General features: G+C 41.4%; 1 protein-coding gene across 1 annotated transcript; it reads right to left on the reverse strand.

Annotated features, from left to right (window-relative positions):
• Positions 1-1,975: 1,975 nt before the first annotated feature.
• On the reverse strand, positions 1,976-18,397 carry Ido1 (indoleamine 2,3-dioxygenase 1). Its single transcript, XM_034520874.2, has 10 exons — positions 18,290-18,397; positions 14,524-14,619; positions 14,284-14,403; positions 12,703-12,821; positions 6,960-6,974; positions 5,499-5,598; positions 4,565-4,682; positions 3,475-3,526; positions 2,932-3,080; positions 1,976-2,503 (listed from the first exon to the last, which is right to left on the reverse strand). The coding sequence occupies exons 1-10, from the start codon at positions 18,386-18,388 to the stop codon at positions 2,148-2,150; spliced, it is 1,224 nt and encodes a 407-aa protein (XP_034376765.1). The 5' UTR covers positions 18,389-18,397; the 3' UTR covers positions 1,976-2,147.
• Positions 18,398-20,503: the final 2,106 nt, after the last annotated feature.

The following is a 20,503-nucleotide window of genomic DNA, read 5'->3' on the forward strand; positions in this document are numbered from 1 at the left end:
GAGACAGTGACTTCTTGCTTTTTGCCTTCTGCCTGCCCTGAAGGTCTCAGTTTTGTTTTAATCCGGTGACCCCCAAATATTCTTATGTTCTTATAGCAGAAATATAAAATGACACACTTAAGGTCTCAGCCAATCAATATTTAAAATGGAACCTATATCTCAATCACCAGATCTTACTTTTGGAGTTCCTGTAGCATGTTAAGGTCTAAAGATAATCTCTTTGATCCTATCTTAAGATTTATATAGACATATAAAAACATACAGAATCTAGGTCTACAGACACACAAACTTTTCTCATTATAAATTCACATGTATTCATTGTGGGAAAATCAATAAGAGGACAAAGAAAACATGCTATCATGTAAGTACAGTTATTAGTGTCATTTGCTGTGTCTTCTCATGTCAAACCTTTGCTGTGAGCCAGATTCCACCTGATGCCATAATGACATGTTATATCAGAGGAATGTCACTGAAGTTCACGATTGCACTGTCTTTCTGGCACCTACCTGTCTCCACTCATTTAAAGCCATGTGTCATATCTTATTTCTTCAGAGATGATGTCACTATACATTCTAAGAGTGTGCTAAGTCCCTGTCAAAGGGACTGTTACAAGAATTCCTATCTTTTGTTACATTCTTGATTTCTGGTTTTCTACTTGTCTCTCCTGTGATCTCAGGTCATCAAATTTCTTCATTTCCCACTTTCCCAAATTCTTTTCCTTCTAACACATCCCAAGTAAAAAGGAATAAAATTGAGTATATCCAAAAACTAAAGGTCCTCCCAATTGTAACTAATTTCATGGTCCTGAATGGGTTATTTCATCCTTCTAAAAATTGACTTTGTCACCTTTAAAAGAAAAGGTTGACTCAGAACTTGTGAGTTTTGCTTATTTTAGTTTAGTTTTTGTTTTTTTTTAAACAAGGTCTCACTCTGTGGCCTAAGCTAGCCTGGAAGTCACTGGGTAGCCCATCTGGCCTTGAACTTCCAGGCTTTCATACTTGCTGAAATTTCAAGAGTGTGCTACTACATCTGGCTCAGATGACTTCTAATTTGTATTTATTTACTTATATGTTTTTAGATACAGGCTGGCCTGGAACTTGGTACATAATGCAGTCTTTCCTTAAACTTCTATGGCCCTCCTGTGTCAGCCACCTGAATGCTGGAATTACAGGTATAAGCCACTACACTCTGCTTCAATTCCTCTTATCATTAAAGGATCCAATTATGAAATTAACTCATGTTAGCGTATGTCAATAACCCAGTCTCTGAGGAGAAATTGCATTATGGAGATTATTACTTTTCAGTTTCTGTGATGAAGTACCATGACCTGAAGCAACTTATCAAAAAAAAGTTTCTTTTTGGCTTGTGGTTCTAGAGAGGGTGTCTGTAATAGTTAGGAAGGCACTGAGGCAGGCAGCCAAAGCAAGAAGCAGGCTGGTCACATATATAACCACATTGCAGCAGACACTGTCAACTGACTGCAACTGAGACAAGGCACCTTCAAAGTCCACTTCAGACTGCAAGGCTGCACCACCTAAAGCCCATAACCATCCCAAATGGTGCCACCAACCAGGAAGCAAGTGTCCAGATATGTAAACCTATGGGGGACATACTTCATTCAAACTACCACAAAGGTAAGCTCTTCTTCCTTCTTAGCCCTGATGAATGTGTTCACAATTCATTTTTTCTTTTATGTGTTCATTCCTGAGATATTTGCTAAAGACAGTAAATAATAGTCTGGCACCCAAAGCTTCTTGTGTGATGTTAATAGAGACTAACAAGACAGACAGGATGAAAAAGCATAGTACGAACATTTTGAAAGTACCAGGGCTCAGCCCTGGTAAGTAGATATCATTCAGAATTATAGCTACAAAGGACACAAGAGTTATTTGCCTTCACAATAAATTTTATTTAATGGGTTTCATTGTTATATTTTAATCATAAATATACTTTATATTACTTCTTACATCATTTTAAAATATTATTAAATACTTCACTTTAATTATTTTCCTACAGGGAATGCACAGATGATTTTGAAATATATACATGGCAAATTATTCTATAGTTTGACTTGGTGGATCTGATTTAATGATCTATGACAGGATGAAGGTATTTTCTGTGCACTGATAGAAATGGACCTTGCTACACTAAGGCCAACTGAGAAGGGCTTTCTCAGTTGTATCTTTCACACTCTTCAGGAAATTCATGACATCAGTACCCCCAGTCCCTCGGCTTTCCACGTTTGAGGGCTCTTCCGACTTGTGGCCATCCATGGGCTTCTGCTTCGAAGGTTTCACAATATAAGTATCTACTATTGTGAGGTGGAACTTTCTCACAGAGACCAGACCATTCACACACTCATTATAAGCTTTCTTCAAGTTCTCATTTTGTCTTGAAATGACAAACTCACGGACTGGGGGAGCTGACTCTAAGGAGAAAAGGAAGTTCCGATGGGCTGGAGGCATGTACCCTCTCATTTCCTGGAGGAATTCTGCAGCAGATCCTATATCAAAACAAAGACAGGTAAGGGGTTGGGGGGGGCGGGGTGAAGGAAGGCCTTTCTCTGTTAAGAGAGAAAGAAAGCAAGGTCTGGAAGGCTGGGTGATCATAGCCACCATGGGAGGCTTTGAAGCAAAGGCCATGGTAAACATGCTTCTAGCAATGACTACTCCTTAAGACTCTTGTTAGTGGCAAAGACAAAATAAGTAAGTTTGCTAATACGATATTTTGCTTGTTTTTGTTTTGTCATCCTTCCTCTTCTCCTCCCACCTCTCCATGACTCTGTCTCTCCTTCTTAGTTTTACTGGACAGGATTTCAAGCATGCGATGGCTTTGAATTTGCAACACTTCTGCCTGGGAGGATCCTTAACCTGCATTAAGATATGGTCTTGTTAGTTGAAAAGAAAATACACATTTGTCATTTCCACCTACCTTTACCAGCCTTATGCTTTATTCCCAGAAGGACATCAAGACTCTGAAAGATGCTGCTCTGGCCTGCACTGCCCCCTGAAAACTTTTTTGGCGTGTCCCAGACCCCCTCATACAGCAGACCCTCTGGCAGCTTGGGGTTGCCTTTCCAGCTAGATCAAAAAGGAAAGAAAAATCATTGGGTTTAGTTGCCAGGTAGAAAATCTTACAGAAGTGGCTCTTCTACTCATTCTGTCACCAAAGTTTATGTATAAAAATAATGCCACAGTTCTGAGGGAATTTTGACATTCTTTCTGAGGGGAACCTTGCTCCACCCTAGTTCAGATCATCATTCTCTTCCTTTGCTCGGAGTGATCTTCCCACTCCCGTTCCAGGGCCTCCCTGGCCAATAGTCACAAGAGAACAAAGCCTGTGCTTTCTCTACAACGTGGATATGAGCAATACAGATTTTTAGTTCAACACAAAGAATACCGGAATCCAGCAACTGGGATCTGGTCTGCTCTTTCTATGAGTTGAGAAAATAAACTCAAGCCTTGGAATACGTACCCAGACAAATATATGCGAAGAACGTGGAAAAACATGTCTGGATCCACAAAGTCTGTGAAAAGATGGAAATATGTACTAAGCACCATCAGGGGTACTGCAAACAACGGTCTGGATTTCAGTGCAGATTCCAATAAAGACTTCAGGCAAACCCACAAAGTCTCTGTGGGCAGCATGACTTTCTTCTGACCTCTCCCAGAGAAACCTGCTCATTACCTCTCCTGTACCTCCATATTGGGTCTGCTAAGGGACCAAGTAACATCACCTGCACAACACAATCATTCAAATGAAACTGTCAGCACTGAACAACATCACTGTATGTGCTTACTGACATATCACACTCAATGCTTGCAAAAACGAACCAGGACTGGACATGTACCTCAGTGGTAGTGTCCTTTCTTAGTGTCTCTGAGCTCTGGGCTCCGTCACCTGCAGCATGGATAAACACTCACAGGCATGCTTGCACATGCACACAGAAGCCCCAGGGATCAGCTCATGGGTCTTCCTAAAGCTCATTAACTTTTGATTAGAAGATTTTTCTCCCACAGTAGGCAACCAGCAGCAGCACCTTCAAGCTCACAAACAAAATCCCAGTTGTTAAATTGAGGCAGGAAGGCAGATTTCCTTCCCAAATTACTCTTAATGCACTTCCTGGCTTTGGTAGAGTTTCTATGTCTGTTTTGAAACAGTTCATTTCTCTGTTACCCCTAGAGTGGATTTGTGAAAAATCAGAGTTAAGTCAGACTAGAATCTAGGTTTTTCATTCTTCATCACTTGAAGTTGCCTTTGCATTCCACGGGTTTCCTTATGGGTTTTAGTGTCAGGCAAGAAGTTAACAAGACCCAGTTTAGAATTCTGGGTTCCTTGTTTACTACCAGTGGCATAACCTTAAGTCATCATTTTTACTTTAGGTGTTCTTTTCTACAAATGGAAATAATTATATGTACCACACGAAGAAGCATAGTGATGCAGTGAGGTGGAGAGATGCTCAGTAGATGGTACCTTGTATTTCCTTTATCTCAACATCTCTTTGCATCAGATACCAGGCACACATGGCCGTGAGACCAGAATGTGAACTGCCAACGATACTCACCACGCATCCTCTTAAAAATGTCCTTGGCTTTCTCCAGACTGGTAGCTATATTACACAGTGCCTTTTCCAGTGCCTTCAGGTCTTGATGCTCTACTGCATTAGATACAGTGGGGATTGCCTTAAAAATAAAGTTTAAAATGAGCGGGGGAGGGGATGATCTAGCATGCATTAAACATAGGCACAAAATAAATTGTAGCTTACTCAGCAAATAAAGTTTATGTTTCCATTTCTATTGTGTGTCCGTGAATGCATGTGACTTTGAATACACCAGCAGGTGCACACATATGTGGTTGTGCTCATGTGAAGGCCAGAGCTTAACATCCAGAATCATTAATCATTTGTTCTGAGACAGAACCTCTCACTGGCCGGGAGCTCACTGATTAGGCTAGCTGGCTGGCCAGAGTGTCCCAGGGAGCACCTCCTGAGTTCCAGGGAGCACCTCCTGAGTCTCAGGGAGCACCTCCTGAGTCTCAGGGAGCACCTCCTGGCCTTGTAAGTGCATGCCAACATGCTCAGCTTTTTCATCAGGAGACCAGACCCAGGTCTCATGATTGCACAGCAAGCTCTTTATCCATTAGCCCCCCACAACCCCCTGCCGCCCCAGGATTCTGCCTTTGTCTTTCCAGTCAGAACAATTGGATTTACATCACTACAAGTTAATGACAAATCCCTTTGAAAATTTTTATTACTTGCTGAAATTTCAAATTTGATTCTAAATACATCACCCCCTAGATTTTATATTTCAGGGTGATATGCAAAAAAAAGTCTTTTTTTTTTTTTTTTTTTTTTTTGTAAAGGATGTATTTCCTCCAGTTTTATGACCTGATGCTACCTTTAATCAGGTAAAGTTAACCTTGCTATTGTAATGTACTTGCTACATGTTTGCTCTGTTTACATGAACAGGGGAAAAGCAGCAAAGAGAGAACAGACATACTTTGATTGCAGGAGAAGCTGCTATTTCCACCAACAGAGAGACAAGGAAGAAGCCTTTATCGCAGTCCCCACCAGGAAATGAGAACAGAATGTCCATGTTCCTTAAAATTAAAAAAAAAAAAAAAACAGTCACAGTTGGCAAACAATTCAGGAAAATGAACAATGTATTTGTAGGGAAACATACTTTCCCAATATCTTTGTTGGTACTTTCTAAATCCCAAAACTAACTGTGCCAGAGTGGTATATGCCCGCCCTACTGTCTCTACTATGTATTTGAGAACACTGAGAATCAAGTATATTGAGTGCATTGTCTGAAGATTGTATGCAATGAAGGCCATGCTCACACTTGGAATTTTATTCCAGAGCATGGACCTAGAAACCCGATAATAGGTTGTTTCTGTCAAGAATGCATATTATCATAAATACATTCTCAAAGCCCTGAGTTCCTTTCCCCATCAACTCTGCCAACCCTCCACCCCCACCACACACACACACACACACACACACACACACCGGGGGGTGGGGGGAGGACAAAGAAAGAGAAAAGAAGACTGGTTAGATTCTATTTTTTTTTCTACTAAAGTTTTAGCATTGGTATAACGGTGGCTTTAGAATCTGTGTATCTATGAATTTTGAATTGGTTTAGATTCCTGGGTTCTGAAATCTGGCTACACTACTGCATGTATGCTGTGAGACCCTGCTTCAAAAATCTCATTATTTAAAGGTCCTGTTTAAACTTTTGACCATCACCAACAGAGACCCTCGGGATCATTCTCTGTTTTTTTTTTTTTTTTTTTTTTTTTTCCTATCCCACAGTTTTATTTGAGTTTCTTACGATTTACAATGTTACTAGCTAGGAGGGCTCCAGCCCTGGTGATGCACCAGCTTTGTGCATTTGAGAGCTTCCTTCCCACTCACTACTCATAGGCAACAAGCACTTGGTCTTCTGGACTCCCCTTTCAAATTTCTGTTTGAGCAGTGCTTGCAATTTTATCTTTTATATATTTATATCCATATATTTATCATAACTTCACATAGGAAAGATTACACTGGTGCCATATGTCTTAGTTCTCCAACTTTTAATAAAGTATAATATATAGATCAAATGTGTTAAGGGTTGGGTTAAAAAGAACAGACATAAGGCTGTTGGGTGACATCGTTAACTACATCGAGTCACAGAGGTCACTGGGTCACACATGCATAGAGGTATCTACTCTTCCTATCTGTTCATATTAATTTCAAACATGCAGATGCAAATATCAGGGTTGCAAGAATTTATAGCTACAGTATGTTATAGACACAGTCATATTTACAGATACAGTTGAGGACTGGACTATTGGTCTTTTAAATAATTATTTCAATTACTTTCTTCCTAAATCTAATCATTTGGAATAGGCCATAAACCTACATTCACTCTGGATGGCACACAATTTTTAGGATAAAAGAATAACCAAATACTTACTCATATACCATGGGCCTTAGGAGAGCAGCCACAAAACAATGTATCAATTAGGAAAGAGAAAAAAAAAAACAGTTATCAAATCAGGTGAATTTGAGTATTGGCTTTGTGTACTATGATCTATCAGTACTGGGATGTGGGTCTAATGAAGGGAAAATGTGGGTTTTATATTTCTCAAGATTACTTACCAATGGGTCTCAACCTTCCTAATGCTGCTACCCTTTAATATAGTTCCTCATGTTATGGTGATTCCTTGCAACTATAAAATCATTTTTGTTGCTACTTCACAACTGTAATTTTGCTACTGTTATCGAATCATTATGTAAATATCTGATATACAGGATATCTGATATGCAACCCCAAGGGGGTCACAACCCACAAGTTGAGAAACACTGGCTTAAAATTGAATAATCAAAGAGCACACATTCAGAATCTATGAAGGTACCTTCTACAGTGAGACATTTCTATATGCAGACTACATCTCATAGGTACAAACTGATAGGCGCAATGGCTATTGTTAGCCTCTTGCATCTCACAGGTACAAGCTTCTAGCTATCAGGGCTGTTAGCCTCCTCTTGTTGTAGGTCCCATTACTACCTACCTAGTGAGCGGGCTCCCCTGAAAGCTCCTGTTTCTGCTTCTCCCACTGAGGATGTGTGCACTCTTGAATGTAACTAGCTCTCTAGAAATTAAGTTTGTGAAATCGCAAAAGTACATTAATGAAAGGAAACCATACATTAAGAAGTTCACACTCTATTACTTGTGCTGGCTAGCGTTTATAGTTACACAACACAAGCTAGAGTTGTTTTAGAAGACAGAACATCATTGGAGAAGACACCACCCTCACACTGGCCTGTGGACAAGCTTTTCTTGACTGATGATTGAATGGGAAGGGCCCAGCTCAGTGTAGGTGGTGTCCATATTCCAACTGGCACATTCAGTTGTCTGAATAAGCCATAGAGAACACAGAGAGCAAGCATGGAAGCAGGGTTCTTCCCCGGCTTCTGCTCTAGTTTCTGTCTCTACATTCCCTCTGAGTCACTGCTCTGGCTTTCCTGGATTGATGAGCTTACAACTACGGTGAAATAAAACACTTCCCATCCCAAGTTGCCTTAGTTGGGCTGTTGTATCACAGCAATAGAAACCGTAGCTATGACAATGGTTTTATTGATCTGAAAGCCAACTTTCCAGGTGTTGTGGTGCACGCTCAGCATCCTAGAGGGCAGGAGACTGATGCAGGAGGATGACAAGTTCAAGGTCACTTAAGGGTACATGGCAAGACATTGTCAAAAGCCAGACAAATGAAACAAAAGACCAACAAAATAAATAATAATTTAAAAAAACTCTTCATATTCCAACTAACATTTTAATACAAACCAACTAAATTAAAAAGGCATAATATGCTTCTGGTCTGGGCCTGAGCACTGAGCAGATCCTGGGCTGCAGCTCTGCACCCTATCTCACAGAACACAGAGGAAGCAAGCCTCCCAGGAGCTCTAACCCAGGCAGTATCTTAGGTAAGGAGACAGCAACACCCACCCCAAACAGGGAGTAACTGGGACCCACTGGGACCCAGGAATTCACTCCTGGCCCAGAGCACCTTCTGGTCTGGAAGCACTGAGAAGATCTTGGGCTTCAGCTCTAACTTCAGCAGCAACATCCACCCCAAACAGTTCTGACACAACCAAGATAATAGGAAAGACAGGCTCCAATCAGAGACAGCGATAATAGCATTAAGGAGATCCAGATGGCAAAAGGCAAGCGCAAGAACATAAGCATCAGCAACCCAGGGTACTTGGCATCACCAGAACCTAGTTCTCCCACACTAGAAAGTCCTGAATTCCCCATATCACCAGGAAAGCAAGATTCAGATTTAAAATCACTTCTAATGATGATGATAGAGGACTTTAAGAAGAACATAAAAAACACTCTTAAAGAATTTGAGAACACAGGTAAACAGGTAGAAGCCCTTAAAGAGGAAACACAAAAATCCCTTAAAGAATTACAAGAGAACACAACCAAATAGGTGAAGGAATTGAACAAAACCATTCAGGACAGAAAAATGAAAGTAGAAACAATAAAGAAATCACAAAGGGAGGGTACCCTAGAGATAGAAAACCTAGGAAAGAATTCAGGAGTCATAGACACAAGCATCACCAACAGAATACAAGAGATAGAAGAGAGAATCTCAGGTGCAGAAGATATCATAGAAAACATTGACACAACTGTCAAAGAAAATGCAAAATGCAAAATGTTGTTAACACAAAATATCCAGGACATCTAGGACACAATGAGAGACCAAACCTAAGGATAATAAGTATAGACGAGAGTGAAGATTCCCAACTTAAAGGACCAATAAATATCTTCAACAAAATTATAGAAGAAAACTTCCCTAACCTAAAGAACAAGATGCCCATAAACATACAAGAAGCCTACAGAATGCCAAATAGACTAGACCAGAAAAGAAGTACCTTCTGTCACATAATAATCAAAACACCAAATGCACAAAACAAAGAAAGAATATTAAATGCAGTAAGGGAAAAAGACCAAGTAACAAATAAAGGCAGACCTATCAGAATTATACCAGACTTCTCACCAGATACTATAAAAGGGAGAAGATCCTGGACAGATGTCATACAGACCCTAAGAGAACACAAATGCCAGCCCAGGCTACTATACCCAGCAAAACTCTCAATTACCATAGATGGAGAAACCAAGATATTCCACGACAAAACCAATTTACACAATATCTTTCCATAAACCCAGTATTACAAAGGATAATATCGGGAAAGCTTCAATACAAGGAGGGAAATGATACCCTAGAAAGAGCAAGAAAGTAACCCTCTTCCAACCAATCCAAAAGAAGTTAGCCACACAAAGATAATTCCACCTCTAATAACAAAAATAACAGGAAGCAACAATCATTGTTCTTTAATATCTCTTAATATCAATGGACTCAATTCCCCAATAAAAAGACATAGGCTAATGGACTGGATATGTAAACAGGACCCAACATTTTGCTGCATACAGGAAACCCACCTCAGTGACAAAGATAGGCACTACCTTAGAGTAAAAGGCTGGAAAACAATTATTCAAGCAAATGGTCCTAAGAAACAAGCTGGAGTAGCCATTCTAAAACCTCCAGCCTGAGAACACAAAGGGAGGAACTCATGGCTCCACCTGTATAGGTAGTTGAGGGTGGCCTTGTCAGGCATCAGGGGAAATGGAGAGCCTTGGTGCCTGAAAGTTTGGATTCCCTAGTATTGGGGAATTTGAGGGCAGGGAGGCAGGAATGGGAGGATGGTGGGAGCATACCTTCATAGAAACTCCCAGAATTATATGGAATAGACATGACAGAGGCAGGCCGCCAGAAGAATAGATTCCAGAATTCAAACAAAAATTTATCTTGATACTAAAATCTGTTTTGAGAATTGTATATTGCAGAATACACAGCCTTGGTGTATCTACTCATCAAGCAAGCTGAGCAGACCTGCTCGAATCTCTGATGTCCTAGAATTTGAGCTGGATGCAGTGAAGACACAAACATCAGAGGCTTATTGATTTATTCTCCCTCCACCCCTCTTCTAATATCTCAACACCCATAATCAGCTTGAAGACGTTAATGAAGAGTCGGTGTCCCTATTCCCTGTGCTTTGGGACTGAGGTGGTTAATATTGGGTGGTCTTTCTAGGGGAAAGTAATGGTTTTGTTGGAACAGGGAGGATTAGCTAGGATTTATTGCATAGCCATAACCTATTGGTAGAAATCTGTGTAATTGTTATTAAGATGAAGTTATAATTTCTTAAATGGTACAAAATTTACTTTGATTTCAAATTTAAGGTATTCATTGGTACAAGTTTCTTACTGATATAAAAGTGAGATTAATATTGTTACTCTCATAGGCATTGTGCCTATATAACACATTTAGGAATACAAGGCTTAGACCCAGTCCTTCTTTAACTTTTTTAACTGATTTGGGATGGTTAGCCTGTGAGTTAAGGGTCTATAGATAATTCATGGCTCTGAGTTTATTGTTAGGGTGTTTTCTATATTTTATTTAGAAATAGCTGAGAGGAGTTAACAGACAGCAGTCCAGATTGCCTTACATGGATAGTTGGTTTTCAAAAAGTCAGAAGCCCACAGAATTGATGTGACAAACATTTCTGTATTAATGTTCATTTTGATTAGAGACCTGTCTGCTCCTGATAGTTTCCTGTCTTGGATTCTAAGAAGAAATTGAGCATCTTTGGAGTTACTCCAGTTGTGGTGAGACAGCCACTAGGTAAGAATTGCCTCTTTTCATCTACAGACAAATTATTGTCCAGAAAAGGACACACTTGTGGAACAGTCAACTGATTATATCTGCCAAGACAGAGTAATCAGCCTTTAATAATTCTGCATCACTACGTCTGTCAGATGATCCTGGTCCAGAAGACTGAAGATCGGATGCTCCAATGTTTTGTAGTATAGGGACTGTTCAGGTGTTCCGCAGTCTCTGTAAATTAGCTAAGTTTTAGAAGCTATGCTTTCTGCTTCCCATAATTTCAGTTAACTCAGTCATTCTGGATTTCTGACAGGGTTGAAGACTTATAGTCTCATAGCCAATCCCTGCTATTTACTTTGAGAGAAAAGATTTGAGAGGATGGTTTTCAGCTGACATTCATTCTAAAGCCAAGAAAAAAGCCAGGTTCAGAACTAAGTCTTTTAGTTAGGAGGGACGACAGAGGTCCTGTTTAGTCAACAAAATGATGGACTGGGTATTAGGTCTATCTTGTACCTTATTGATACAAATTGGTATAGTTATGCTGTAACAGTATTTTGAGAGAAAAGTTTTTTGTTTTTTTTTTTAATTTCAACAGGAAGGGTGATATGTACGAGGAGCTAAGGTGGGAGGAGTAAGGAGAGCAAGAGGAGGAGTAAGGAGAGGAGGAGTAAGGAGAGGAGGAGAGGAGGAGCTAGGTGGAGAGAGAGAGAGAGAGAGAGAGAGAGAGAGAGAGAGAGAGAGAGAGAGAGAGAGAGAAAGAGAGAGAAACATGGAGACAGATGTTCCTGTGTCTCTGCCAGTCAAAGATAGTTGATATATCTAGGTTAGGTATTGGGTTACACTTCTGATTGCATGAGCATCTTGTTATTGAGCATTACCAAACTTATAAAGCCTTTGATTAACATTTTAAAATGTTACTAATAAAAATAAAAGGCATAATATATATATTCTCTGTGGGCATGATGTGTTTTTGTGTGGGAACATGTTTCATGGCACACATATAGAGGTCAGAGGAAAATTTTGTAGAGTCCATTCTTTACTTCCTTTATTTGTACCCCAGGGGTTAAACATAGGTTGACAACATTGTGCTGTAAGTAACTTGGCCCGCTGAGCCATCTTGCTAGACCCTAAACCACTAAAAACAGTTGAGAATGTTATTTTCTGGGTGCAAAGGAAAGAATGGGATACAATGAGGCATGAAAGCATTTTCCGAGGAGACTGACACATTTTGTTGCTGCCTTTGGGTGGTGACTTTATGAGGCCAGCACACACCAGAGTGAAAACGAAGGCTCTCTGGATTTTCCCATATATAGCCAGGTATTTCTCTCCTGCTCACAGAGAATATGTTTGTAGTTACAGACACAATGATCTATAGCCCAACAAATAAGCAAACCATAACCAACAACAGAAGCTGTGCTGCCAAAAGTTAAGGAATAAATATCCCAAGTTGACAGCATCCTCTTTCTGCTCACGGTTACATACCCATTGGGGTCCTTTTTCTTCCAGTTTGCCAGGACGCAGTCTGCATAAGACAGAATGGGAGGCAGCCCCAGCTTCTCCGAGAGTTCGCAGTAAGGAACAGCAATATTGCGGGGCAGCACCTGATTGAAACACACTGGGTCATTTTATTGTTGTTGTTGTTGTTGTTAGCCACTGAAACATCTTATATTTTCTTCTCATCTCACAGTTGAAACTTGTTCTGGAGCACAGAGAGCACTTGGAAGCACACATGTGTAATTTTTCTCTTCCACGTTTCATAACATAGTCCTGGCGATGGTTCAAGGCTCCTGTTTGGGATGCTGGTTGTTTAGGACATAGTTCGGCCACAGACAGGAGAGAAAATAAGATAAAATGCCCGCAGGTTTTATTTTCAGATGACCCTGTGTTATTTTAACTCTGTCCTTTACCCACCTGTCTTACAAGACACCATGTTAGCTATTGGCAGTGAGAAAGGAAAACTCAGTTGTCTCTGGCTTTGTAGGCTTTGTTAAGGACACGGGATGTGATCCATGTGAGAAATACAAGCAGAGTGCTGTCCCAGAAAGCACACCTAAGAAGGAAACACTCGTGTGTGTGTGTGTGTGTGTGTGTGTGTGTGTGTGTGTGTGTGATTGTATGTTGTATGTTTATTCTGTTTTCAGTAAACTTCACAATACTGGCATTGGTGCCATGCAGACCTGTTAACCTATGACTTGGAAGGATGATACAAGAGGGTTAAAACATCAAAGCCAGCCCAGGATACAGGGTCAGTTGTGGATCCCGTGCTAATACTGATACCCTGTCTCAATACGCAAAACAGCAATTACTCGCAAGCAGAATCGGATGCTATCAGAAGAGTGTAACCAAGTGCAAGGTGGCCCTATAATTACACAGATCATTCTAGTCCTCTCTGTACCCCAGCAGCTGCTGATTTCATGGGTGGGTTGTATGTGTGCATCTGTCTTTTAACTGCATGTGAGAATAAAAGTATCTGAAGAAAGTGTCAGTCACGTTTGCCACTAAATGGTAAAAGGCACTCTGAGGAACCAATGCTATTCCTCTGTGACTTGAGATGTGGATATGTAGTCTTTGTGGATTTCATGTGATTCTGAATGCCACCTAAATTTGTATGGTAACTATAAAACATTTACAATATTATGAAAAATTTAAAAAGCAGGACATGTGTCTGTATTTATTTATTAAATGCCTGTCCAGGATATGAAAGACATTTATAGTGCAATTATGATAATCCAGTGGGGTACTGCTTTATCTTACTCTTGATACAAATTTTAAAACTGGATCCCAGGGGAGCCTAGCGAGCACAAGGCCTGAGGTTCAACCTTAGTGCCTCACTCCAGAAGCACCGACCACCGGCATCACAACTGATAATGGTAATAATACAGTTCTAGTATTTAACTTTTTGTGGGTCTAGGGTTCAAACCTGGGACTTTCTGCATGCCAGGCATGCACTGCTTCACCAAGTTACATTCTAATCCCAAACCCTTTGCATTTAATGCAAGCTGGAATTCACATTCACGCTAGTGAAAAGTCACTATATGAGAAATACCAAGAAAGTCTCCAAACCTTTCGAATATCATCATCCCCTCGGTTCCACACATACGCCATGGTGATGTACCCCAGGGCCAAATGTGCCAGCCTCTGTAACCTGTGTCCTCTCAGTTCGTCAGTGCTCAGTGTGGGCAGCTGAGAAGAGATGGAGAGATTTGATTAACCTCAGTTCTGGTAGTGAATGTTGTAAGGCTTAAAGCCAAGATTAAAATGTGAAGAAAGCACACAGAAAGATGATTGTACAGGTTTTCAAACCTTCTCGACTTCTTCTCGAAGCTGCCCATTCTCAATCAGCATAGGCAGATTTCTAGCCACAAGGGTCCAGGGGCTGTACGCATCAGGTAGTTCCACCTTGGAAGAAAAATAAAACCCAACAGGACCGTTTTGTTTGAATTGCTCACGGGAGGTTATTTAAAGTAGTTCAGGTTTTCCTGTGGATGATTTATCTTGTCTCTAGCTTCATTTGTGCTCCCAACAAACATGGTCTAGAAGTACCAGCCCAAGCTTTGCCAGCTGACATTAGATGCTGAGGCAGAAGCGGTCCCTGATCCTCCATGTCTTCCTGAGCTTCCATTCACATCTTACAAAATTCAGCCAAAGATTCTACCCAAGCCGTCCTCAGTTCTCCATCTTACAGCAGACTCCTCTCTGTGAAGCCCATGGATTATGACTTCTGACATCCAGTAACTTATTTTTTGTTACTTCTCAGGTATATTCTTTGAGTGGGAAAGAAAATGAGACTGCTCTTCCAAAGGTCCTGAGTTCAATTCCCAGCATCCACATGGTGACTCATAACCATCTGTAATGGAATCCGATGCCTTCTTCCGGTGTGTCTAAAGACAGCTACGGTGTACTCATATACATTAAATAAATAAATATTTTTTAAAAAAGAAAATGAGGTGGCTTTAAAGTTGTCAGCAAATCAGGAACTGTGCTCAGTCCCGCGCTTATATTTCTTATGGCCCAAGAAATGGTCTTTCTGTCACAGATTTAAAAAATCCAAATGCCACTTACTTTGCATATAATTAATTTGTAGCTCACAATAGTATTTCCAGCTTTCAGAATCAAGGCTGTATTGTGCTCCTAATATTGAAGGACCTGGGATAGTACTGGATACTTAGTACCATTTCCAGCCTAGCTGAGTAGCAATGGGGGCTATTGCTATAACTTTTGCAGCTTGAGGTAGGACAGCAGAACTAGGATAGATTCTGTGTGTGTGCACATGTGTGTGTGTGCTCATGGGTGTGTGCACGTGTGTGTATGTGTGTGAGTGTATAAGTATGCATGTGAGTGTGTGTGAGTGTGAGTGTCCATGTGTGAGCATGTTCGTGGGTGTGTGCATGTGTGTGGATGCTTGTTCATGTGTGTATGTGTGTGAGTGCATGAGTATGTGTGTATACACATGTGAGAGTGTGTGTAGGGTGTGTGTGCACATGTGTGCATGTGTGTGGATGTTTGTTCATGTGTGTGTGTGAGTATATGAGTATGTGTATATATGCACGTGTGTATTTGTGTGTGTGTGCATGTGTGTGTGTATGTTCATGGGTGTGGATGTTTGTTCATGTGCATATGTGTGTGGGTGTATGAGTATGTATGTACATGCATTTACGTGTGTGTACATATGTGTGTGTATGTGTGTGTGCATGTCTCTCTCTCTCTCTCTCTCTGTGTGTGTGTGTGTGTGTGTGTGTGTAAACCAGAGGAAACTTTAGACATATCTCCTCACCTTACTTTTGAGACTGGGACTCTCACTGGTCTGGAGCCTACGCATGAGGTTAGCCTGGCTGACCCAGCAAGTCCTAGGAATCCACTGGGATTTCAAGCGCACACAGACACACATGCACACACACACATGTACATGCATGTACATGCATACTCATACACCATCTTACCCTGGCTTTGGCTTTGTTTTGTTTTGTTTTTTTTTTTAAACGTGGCTTCTTGGTATTGGATTCATATTCTTTTGCATGCATAACACTGACTGAGCCATCTTTCTAACGTTATGGCCATTTTCCCACATCACAATTTTAGACAGACTTGTTCTTACCATAAATCTTAGCAACTTTAACATATAGTTGTTTTCTATATATATTAGAAAATGGTTACCTTGTCAGTTAGAGGAAATACTTGGTGGGTCTCAGGCTCTTCTAAGGCATGCTGTGCATGTGCTTTGGGGATTTTTAAGTAAGGTACAAGTTGCTTGAACATATGCACCCCATTACTGGGAGCATGGGTCTAGCACCTAGTCTGCTGCAGGTGGGAGAAGATATGAAAAGCAAAGCCATTGATGGGGAAGGGGAACGCTGGATAGGTGGCGTCTACTTCCTCTACCACAGGTAATTTCAGCCCCACCCTCAAATGAAAAAGAAATCCAAATAATAGTATCTCCTGAATCTCATATTTACAATCACACGACACAAATGAGTCCCACAGAGACACAGGCAATGTCCCCAAATGAACTCAAGAACTCCGAAACACACCCAGTGCTGTCCCAATGTCCCATCCTTGGGGCTACTTCCTGTTAGAGCAGTGTTTCTCAACCTGTCGTTGTGGGTCGTGACCCTTTGAGGCATCCTTCTTTTCACAGGGATTAATTACCTAAGACCACCGGAAAACACAGATCTTTCCATTACGATTCATAACAGTAGCAAAATTACAGTTATGAAGTAGCAACAAAGATCACAGCATTGGGAAGGTTGAGAACTGCGGAGGTAAACCTGAGTTGGTCAGTTCCCACATTCCTTTACCGGTACAAGGAGACCTCAACACCAGGCACGCCAGGGCACCCAAGGATGCAGGCGCTAGGACACTCCTAGCAAAGGATACCAGGAGTCCAGAGGCGGTGGGGGGCCGGGGAGGGTGTTGGAGGGAGGGCGCCTGGGACTGCACTTAGACCGTAGTACCGCCCCAGGCAGCAAGCCACCGGATTGGATGGGATAGAAGCAGCGCAGGATGCTCCTCCTGGGCGCCGCGGGGTGCGTGTTTCTGGACCTTGGGGCTTAGGCAAGCAGGTACAGGCTCACTGCTATCCTTAACTAGGCGGGGTTCCAGTGCCTCGCCCTCCCGGGAACCGCCTGGGTTCTCCATATCTTATCCCAGTCGCTAGCCCACTGCCCCTAGATCCCTGCCTTCTTGGCTCCGGGCTCTTTCTGTCTGGGTCGAGCTCAAAACGTGCGGCTACTAACTCCAGTTCTTAGTGAGACTAGGTGAGCACGGGGTACCTCTATATGACTACTTTGCTTCTTTCCTATTTTCCGTAAGTTTTGTTGATAAAGATGTTGACAATAAGCTGGTATGCGTGTCCAATTTAGTGACATAGTTTTTGTTTGTTCAGTACTTTCTGGGTTTGTTTTATTTAAGACTGTCTGGCCTCGAATTTGAGGCCATGCCCTTGCCTCTGCTTCCCGGGTGCTAGAACTATAGTTAGTCACCACCGTGCCTGGTTGAGACACCAGGTGTTTTCAGATAAGCATTTCCCCACACATACACCTCACTTGGATTCCAAAACTTGCACAAAAGCACAATCAAGGTATTTTATACCTTCCTTTTGAATTATGTTTAGCAAATGACAAAAGCGTTATTAATGTGAAACAAAAGTTGCTTGATATATCATCTCATATATTGAAATCATTGAGGAACACAGACTCTGTGCATTTGATACAGTTCAGAAGAGAAGGGAATTTCCATGACTCGGGGCATTTGAATGTTGCTTTTTTTTCAGAACGCTGTGTCGGAAAGGTGGTTGTAACAAACCAGCTTCCCCCTCTGTGAACCTGTTCCTTCACAAAGCTAAAAGACTTCTCATGTGCTCCTCCCTTCACTACTTCATAAGTTAAGAAAGTAAGGACTGAATTTTGAAGAAAGATACACAGAAGAGCAGCCAGGCTCACTTGTTTGTACACTGGCTCTGAGTCTGACACTTTATGCATTCGTTTAGGAGGACCTGAGACAGAGCTACTTACTTAGAAATTCATCTGTCAAGATAAATAATGAGGACAAAGCAGGGTTTCACTTCTCTTACCAGTGGATGTGGCAGAGCAAAGCCCACATCTTCATCTATGTGGTATTCTTCAAGGATCCTTCTAGAACCTTCTGTAGGAGATATTTTACTGTGTGCCATTGCCGTCTACTCCTTTGTCCCCCTTGGCCACTGAAGGAGCTCCTAAGCACTTCTTTATAGTCGTGGTTTAGCCAGTCCCCACAGCTGACACGTAAGCAGGGAGAAGTGGCTTCCACTTGGGACAGTTTCATTTTCTATTTTATATGTATTTGTAATTTGATAAATGATAAAACCATAAAGGATCCCTATTCAACATTCAAATGAAGAAGCTAAACATTTGTGTTTCTTATCAGATTTATCCTCTAAGGTTATCAACCGATGACTCTGTTGTCCTGCGCTTTCCAGTGTCAATTATGGTAACCGAGTACACACTCAGGCTTCAGACCGGGAAATGCTTCATCCCATCAGTGGTTTGGGTAGCCACCTGCACAGATTGGGTATTCAAGGCACAAAGTGCCCAACTCACATGACAAGAACCATGATGAGAATAGGTGACCAGGAGAACGCATTTTGCTTTAGAAAACTTTCTGAGTTTGGATTTAAAATAAAGACAATTATGACAGCTATAGTCCAAACTACTAATAGCTGTCCATTATTGGCTTTCACATGAGAGAACGTATGTCCCTTTAAATGTCAGTGTTTTGTCTCAGCAGCCCTGAAATACAACCTGGGAGACATAGGAGAGTCAGTCTCAGAAGTAACACAGAGAGAGAAGACTTGATGAACTGGACAGATCCACACAGGGATGGATGCATACAGACCAGACCCTTCCTCCTAGTTTTCTCCCCTAGGTTCTTGTCTGTGCTAAGACTAATGGAGGGCTCACTTCTTCACATGATTAGTAAGTCATATCTTGGAGGGTTGTCCACCTTTTTTACCGTATCTGGCTGCCAGGGACCAACTTATGATGAGGCCCTGCACACCTGGAGATTTTCTAGTTTGTTCAAAAGTAAAGAGAAGGTTCAAGTAACTAAAAATGTTCCTCATAATACAAAGTTGAGAGTGGAGAGTTTAGAGTACTCCCAAGTTTATGTTTACTTTGATAAAATGGTTTCTGGTTTTGTTGGTGGTGTTTTGTTTTGTGTGGGTTTTTAAAACATTTTATTTATTTATTTATTTTAAGACAGTGTCTCATTCTGTAGAGCCGTTTCTTGTTCTTGTGAAATACTGAACCAAAGCAGAAACCACATCATCCCCTTTGATGACCAGAAAGAGGGAGAGGGGGGGAGTGGACAGCACATCAAAAAACAATGTGCAGGCTTATCGAACAGACCATCAGTTCTTGAAACAAATTAATGAACCATGGCTCTGGAATGTTCTGGAACATCTCTGACATCGTTAGCATATGATGGCTTTTCCTTGATCAGATGGGTTTCCAAGAATATGTGCTCCTTATAAGAAAAGATAATGGCAGGGAAAATAGAAACCAAAATAGCAACCCAGCAAAGAGGGTACAATCAGTGAAGCGTTTGTAACCCGAATGACTGATGGGGCTGATTGATTTGGAACCATGTGAAAGGTGAGGCTGTCAGGTCTTCTTGTATCCTCAAAGAACGAAGTAAGTTAAGACATGGAGTCCTGTCGTTTCTACTAGAGAGCAAAAGATTCTAACACAATAATGACACATGGAAATGTGTCTTTCCTAAATATGGAAAGAAGTTTTAGAAGATTCTGACTTGGTTAAAATCTCAGGAGCAGTTCTAAAGAGCCATCCTGGTAAAGCTTGTTGCAGCCTGGTTACCCAGGTGCCTCCACACCACCCATGATGTCACACATACATGCTTTATATACTTCTGTTTTTTTAATGTCACATCCTCCATCCTTCAGGACCTTCCTATTTTCATACATCTGAGACCACAGTCTACCCAGCCCATCTTCTTGCTTTCTGAGAGTCTGTTCTCAATGCTTTGCCTTGATGTGCCTTCCTGCTGAATGCTGCTGGTATCTGGCTTCTGGAGAACATCTCAGTCCCTTGCTCTCCTAAAGGATCTCTTTCTTGCTCCTGAGCCCTCTGCCGTGACCTCATCATCAGCCAGAAAGCATTCTTCATCTTGCACAGCTCAGAGCTCTGCCCTGGCCTCGGTAGTGACCACAGTTAAAAATGGATCTTCTCACATCAATCAACACCGTCAACGTAATCCTTTACACTGCAGTGGTCTTCTGAGGCTGACTTTA

Source organism: Arvicanthis niloticus, chromosome 16 (genome assembly GCF_011762505.2).
Source record: "Arvicanthis niloticus isolate mArvNil1 chromosome 16, mArvNil1.pat.X, whole genome shotgun sequence".
In the NCBI taxonomy this organism is placed as follows: domain Eukaryota; kingdom Metazoa; phylum Chordata; class Mammalia; order Rodentia; family Muridae; genus Arvicanthis; species Arvicanthis niloticus.

What these genes read in the sequence shown, in the direction of transcription:
- Ido1 (XM_034520874.2), bottom strand. Translation starts at nt 18,388, where the DNA reads ATGGCACACAGTAAAATATCTCCTACAGAAGGTTCTAGAAGGATCCTT. An exon ending in CAGCTTCTCCTGCAATCAAA is followed by an intron (nt 4,683 to 5,498) that starts GTATGTCTGTTC and finishes TTTATTTTTAAG; the next exon opens with GCAATCCCCACTGTATCTAA. An exon ending in AAAGCATAAGGCTGGTAAAG is followed by an intron (nt 2,504 to 2,931) that starts GTAGGTGGAAAT and finishes GTTTTGATATAG; the next exon opens with GATCTGCTGCAGAATTCCTC.